Source organism: Drosophila ananassae (assembly GCF_017639315.1).
Source record: "Drosophila ananassae strain 14024-0371.13 chromosome 4 unlocalized genomic scaffold, ASM1763931v2 tig00000073, whole genome shotgun sequence".
NCBI classification, from domain to species: domain Eukaryota; kingdom Metazoa; phylum Arthropoda; class Insecta; order Diptera; family Drosophilidae; genus Drosophila; species Drosophila ananassae.
The window spans coordinates 27,425-34,027 of record NW_025319042.1 but is presented as its reverse complement, the minus strand read 5'-3'; the positions used below and the strand labels follow the sequence as shown (position 1 = coordinate 34,027).

Genomic DNA, 6,603 nt, shown 5'->3' with positions numbered 1-6,603 from the left:
CTAGCAACGCGCGCGCTGGGCCTTTAATTTTGTTTCTAATAATAGTGACGGCTTGGTAATGCGCGCTACTGCCTGGATAGGGTTCGAATAATTCATAGGCATCGGAGGCGGACTGCCTCCAAGCCACATAATCGTCCTGTATACCGGTGAAGTCTGGAATTGATTTAACTATATCTAATGGTATGTCGCACTGTGCCGCTCCCGGTACTGAGGCCACCCTCTGATAGGATTCTACCTCTGGCACTTCTACACGCATATTTTGTAACTGTTGATTAACGGCACTGATTTGACTCGCAAATTCGGCCCTAAGTCTCTGTTCCTGATTGGCCAATGCGGCCTGAACTAACGCTTCTATTTGAGCCGCGTTCATGGTGTGTAAGTCTGCCTTTGCTTGTGCCCTATATCTTTGGGACTCTCGAATTATTTCTTCTTCACTATCACTTTCAAATGCACGTCTATTTTCCCTGTATGGGCCCTGAAAACTCATGGGGCCACTAACTTGCTAACACAAGACACCAGTTACTTTGAAGCCGAATATTTTAATTCGACAGAAAATTGTTTAGATTAACAGATTAGATTAACAATTAACAAATGGGAGCTTTACTCCTGCAAAATTACTCAGAGAGGTTTATTTTTATTTAAAAACATCTTTTTGTTTTTTTCAAATTACAGTCACACTTTGTTTATGATTTTGAATGATTATAATTATTTACAATTATATTTTATTTATTTTTTTGTAAACAATTTTTTGTGTACGAATTTTTATTTATTTTTTTTTTTGACAATATGTATTGAAGTTGTATATTGCTTGTTCAGCCCACTTACATTTTTTGAGCCGTGGGTTCTTGTTGTTGTTGAGCGCCAATTATATTTAAGATGCCGTCTTAACGGCAGATCCCCTTGTCTCCTCGGGTGGTCCCACGCAGATTCGTTGGATATTCTTTGGATAGTCCCACGAAGATGGACGACCTGATCGCCGCTGGTTGCTGACCGGCTGGCTGAAGATTTCCCAAAGAAGAGTTAGGGAGATTAGGTTGGAAGGGTGACTGCCCTTCATTAACCGCTGGCCTAGGGACTCAGTCAGTTACCAATGATAAGATTTTACGACAAGTTGTCGGAGTAGAATTTGCATATACGAGCTTTGGCTCTTTATTAGTAGAATGTCAAATCAAAACTGAAAACTCTTAACTGTACTTTAACTTAGCGCGGCCGGCAAACCGACCGCTCGTCTAGCGAAGTGCTGACCTAGCAAAACAGCATATCGTACCATACCGGGAGTCGGGTTCGGCCACCGCCCCTAAAGACGTTTATGCTGTATCTGCATATAAACATTAGGGTGATTCAATAATCGCCCAAGATTTTTATCGACTTATATTCTACTCATTAATAGTGTTAACTTATACTCGACGTAGACGTCTGCGTCTATCTACGTTGGTCTACGTCTTGTCATGTGCTTGGCTGGCGCATGTGTCGATCGCGAGATTCACCATCTCAAGAGAGACAACGCTGCTCCAAAAACCGGGACATAGCTTCCCAAGTAAGAAAAGTATCCTCCTTGCAGCCGCCTGAGTCTCCTCCCACTTAGCCTGGGTTAAAGGATCCAGCTTCTAGACTAGGATGTGCACCAGGAGGAAGCCTGGTATTTCCTTTGGCGATCCAGAACTCATCAATGCCGACATATGTCCATTGAACCTGTCTTACAACTCGCAAAGGGTTCTAACTCAGCCGGGGTCCACAACTCTAAGGTGGAGACCTCATATACATAGGTCTGGAACCTGTTGCATAATAGATCAAGAGCGAAAATAATTATCATCTGAATTTTCCAACGCGTGACCGTTGCCTGCGCAGAGTCTCGTGAGTAAAAAACGAGCCAGCGCTCATACTTAGAGCTACTTAGTAGCTCTACCCTGTATCTCTATAAGTATTATGAATCGAGCCACTCACGAATCACGAATCGAACCAGAAAAAACGCCTCGTACTACATGGGATGACCAAGGAGAATAGTTAAAAGGCCGCGCAACAAGACGGAGGAGACAACAGGCCGAATAGAAATATATTTGGTATCTTACCAATGTTGGAGGTCTCACCCACATGATTGAAATATTTTTTTTTGTATTAACATAACATTTCAGTTATTAGTTTTAAGAATAAAAATATTTTCTAGTATAAAGGTACACAACGGGTCACTAAGACGGTTCAACAAAAACGTACAGTCGCATTGGATTGAGTCCCTCATTAACATTGACCACCTAACCAGTTAAGTTAAGCCACAAAATATGTAATTCTCTGATCTTATAAAAGATCACCTGGGCCATAATAAAGCCATAGAAAAACAACGTCACGAATGATTAAGAGAGCAGGTCAACGTTTAAAGTATGTTCTAGATATGCAGATTAACCACAAATCGAAAGTGAATCTAAAATCGCGGTATTATGTCATGTTATGGATGAAAATTTAATTTTTTTCTTATTGGCCACATTCATTGCCTACATGTTTATACCCTTGCAGAGGGTATTATAATTTTGTGTGCAACGCAGTGATTTAGACACCTCCAACCCTATAAAGTATATGTATTCTTTATCAGGATCACCTCTTGAGTCGATATAAGCATGTTCGTCGTGCAGGATATAAGTCGGAATGGCCGGGACCGCTCGACTATATCCTATAGCTGCTATATAACTGATTGATCGGGACTGATGGCTATTTGTGTTGATAGCTGTTGATAGCTTTTAGATTGAGAGACTAGTTTGTGTTGAAACAGATAGACGGACATGGACTGACGAAAAGACGGACATGCTTAAATCGACTCGAAATTACAATCCTCTCTGTAATAAATGGAGGTTCGATTATAAAATATTAATGTAAGACATTATTAAAATCTTATAATTTATTTATCTAACAAAAATAATATTTTTTGCAGAAACAACTGGTCATCTTTCGCTCCCAAAAACAAATGTGCTGTGACTATCATATTTAATTTCGAAATTACATGGAAATGTCAAGTACGAAAGAGAAAACACTAAAACACACAAAATAAATTTACTGAAGCTTCAGGATTTGAATAATACTATATTATCGTATAAAAGTGCTGTTGATTGTTTAAGATCTTTGTTCAAATTATCATAAAATAAGTTTAAAACAAGAAAGGAAAGCTAACTTCGGGCGGAGCCGAAGTTGATATACCCTTGCAGTTCAGTCGCAGTCCGCTAGGTGGCGCCACGCATTATATTATTAGATATACAGCGGATCGTATATAGGCGGCCGATCCTTATGAAATTTGGCAAATCAGATTATTTTATCCAAAAGAGAATCTGTACCAAGTCTCATCTTTCTTACTTAAAAAACAACAAAGTTATGCCAATTCCGATCGTTGTATGACAGCTATAGGATATAGTCGACCGATCCCGACCGTTCCGACTTATGTACTGCCTGCAACAGAAAGAAGGGTGTGTGCAAAGTTTCAACTCGATAGCTTTAAAACTGAGAGACTAGTTTGCGTAGAAACAGACAGACAGACAGACAGACAGACAGACGGACAGACGGACAGACGGACATGCTCATATCGACTCAGGAGGTGATCCTGATCAAGAATATATATACTTTATAGGGTCGGAGATGTCTCCTTCACTGCGTTGCACACTTTTGACCAAAATTATAATACCCTCTGCAAGGGTATAAAAAATGTCTCAGGCATGCAGTTTTACATTTTATACATTATGATTTATATTATATTAATTTAAATATTTATTTGTTGTATTTGATACAAATATTTTTTTGAAATTGAATTTGTTTCTTAGTTAGTAATTCTTAATGTGAAATTCTTTGTCAAATTAATTTAAATGCACTTTTAATAATACTATAATTTCTCAAGGTCAAAAAGTTTAAATTATTTGATGAATACCAGGATGAATACCGTTTCTCTTCTATCTTCGTAGAATCTCTTCCATTCGTTCGTCTACTCGACCGAGTAGGATGGAAGACGTCGGAAAGATTCAAATCTGAGCTAAAAATCTAACAAATGAATCGGCTTGAACATCAACTACTTAAAAATAATCTCTGACTTCGATAAATTCTCCAAAAGTATATGCTCATTATTTATGTTAAAGCCACTAAATGAGCTGAATGTTATTTATTTGTGGAAATTGTTGTAATAATTGATTTCTCGCCATCCCGCCAGAATAAGAAGCCTAACAATCTTGCTTCAAACCTTACCCTGGTTTCAGATAAAACACGCCTACAACCAGCCCAGATAAATTCTATTCTACGGTTTTGCCGGCAGAGACGGTGCTGAATACTAGATCGACATTATATATTTTACACGTAAATAATTAGTATATGCAAGTGCATTTGTGTGTATGTGAGTTATAAGGTGTCATGCATCTATATCGCTGTCGCGCATGCTAGATATGCCGACTAAGCATATAGTGATTTACACTGGAATTCTTGTGTGATCAATTTGCTACATATTTGATATAGGAACATTTATATGAATTATTTACGTATATGTAAGTATACATATCAGTACATATTCGATGCATGCTACATCTCCCTCCTTTTGTTCAACGTTACATAACGTAATATTGTAAAGTTATTTTGATTAATATATATTAAATGTTGTATATAAAGTGTGCTATATTGTATTAAAATATATATTTCTGTTTATTAATTTAGCTTGAATTTATGAAAAGAATATGCTTTTTTTATGCGTACACCCATTAAATTATATTTATTATGTTATTTGTATATGTAAGTTTTTTTAAGTAATCGTTTTAATAATTTTTTTAAGTAATAATTTAAGTAAAGTAAGTTTTTTTAATAAGTATCTTATTCAAGATTTCTTTCTTTTTTGGTTTTTTTTTCAATATACATAAGTAATAAATATATCTATTTTTTTTGGGTGGTTTTGTTACGTGTTTAAAAATTTTTAACATGTTTTTATTTACTATCTGTCTTTTTTCCAACATCTATCTTTATATTAAGTTGTTTGGTAATAAAATACCGGTTTTTACATTCAAACTTCACGCTTATACTTCACACGCTTCGGTTGTGAAGTCAAATATAATCGTATCTGGCAATACTGTATGCTGTACTGTATATACTGTGTTTGAAAGGTATTGGCATCACCTTTAGAATGACATATAGTTTACACGAGCTTCTACGTTAAAAAATTAAAATCGATTGAAATGGAGTTCACAAACGCAGAAAGTCTGGCAATTTTGAAATTTTATTTCGCACAGGGAAAAACTGCTGCGGAATCTCGCTGACAGATTATTGCTGTCTTAGAAGATAACAAACTTTCGATTCAAACCGCCGAAGAGTGGTTTAGGGGCGATTCCGAAGTGGCAATTTTGATACCGAAACACCTAAGCCTTCCGGACGACCAGTGACCGTTGATACGGATAAAATCATGGAAATAGTGGATCGAAATCGTCATGTGACTATTAGAACCATCGCAGAGAAGCTGCAACTAAGCACGGAAACCGTCCATAGGCATTTAAAGCCGAAAAATTTAACAATAAAACTCGATGTATGGGTGCCTCATGAGTTATCCCAAAAAACCTTTTCGACTCATTTCTGAATCGGTTAGTCACTGGTGATCACATATGACAACATAAAGCGTAAAAGATCCTGGTCGAAGCACGGCGAGTCGTCTCAAACGGTGGCAAAGTCAGGACTGACGGCTCAGAAGGTGTTGCTGAGTGTATGGTGGGATATCAGAAGAATTATCCATTATGAAGTGTTGCCTTATGGCCAAACCATCAATTCTGACCTCTACTGTGAACAACTGGAGCGATTGAAGATTGCACTTGAACAGAAACGGTCAGCCATGGTGAATCGTAAGGGCGTTGTGTTCCATCATGACAACGCCAGGCCCCATATGTACATCTTTGGTACGCAAAATCTACGCGAGCTTTTGTTGGACCGTTGTCGAAGACAACATTACCAAACAACCTCTATATTCTATATCTACTACTTTATATGACCTATTTACGTATATATATGTATGTATACATTCACAGTACATATTCGATATGAATGCATGCTACAAAATAACTAATATTTCGAAAGAGGGTGAATAATTATCGAAAATAACTAAACGAAAGGAACATGGTATTTTATGGAGGCTGATGCACGAAAGCGGATGACGCGCATAAAATAAAGCGAAATGTGCAAAAATGTTGATAAAGTTTTGGTTGACAATAATTAAACTAATGAAGTAACGTCAAATTACAAAAAAAAAAAAACAAAAAAAATTTCAAAAAAAAAAAAACTAAACCCCTTTACTACCCTTATGGAAAATATGCAATTTTGTTTTGTGTTTTCTTTTCCAGGAAATTATGCAATTGCTGAATGCAATTTCGTTTGAAAATTTTAGAGGTGACAAATATTTCGAAAGTTTTAAAGTTTTTAGCAATGTTAAAAACTTACGTGAAAAGGTAATCAATGAGCTGGTAAACTCGATAACTCGCCTCATCGGGGAACTTCTGGCGTAACGTTGATCAATACCAACTGAAAAAAACTAAACTTTGGATTCCTCACAGAATAGTTCACAGAATTGTAACTAAATCGCTCTAAACGAAAAGTAAAAACTATTATATGTTT

The 6,603-nt window shown here is 36.7% G+C and overlaps 1 protein-coding gene across 1 annotated transcript; it reads left to right on the top strand.

The window, feature by feature from the left end:
* Nucleotides 1-5,407: 5,407 nt before the first annotated feature.
* Nucleotides 5,408-5,983, top strand: LOC123257900 (histone-lysine N-methyltransferase SETMAR-like). The gene is made up of 2 exons (XM_044717866.1): nt 5,408-5,527; nt 5,588-5,983. The coding sequence occupies exons 1-2, from the start codon at nt 5,408-5,410 to the stop codon at nt 5,981-5,983; spliced, it is 516 nt and encodes a 171-aa protein (XP_044573801.1).
* The last annotated feature ends 620 nt before the right edge of the window (nt 5,984-6,603 follow it).

Bases quoted from the DNA above. Each gene is read 5' to 3' on its own strand.
- LOC123257900 (XM_044717866.1), top strand. From the start codon at position 5,408: ATGGAAATAGTGGATCGAAATCGTCATGTGACTATTAGAACCATCGCA. The intron at 5,528-5,587 runs GTATGGGTGCCT...TGAATCGGTTAG, and splicing joins ATTTAACAATAAAACTCGAT to TCACTGGTGATCACATATGA.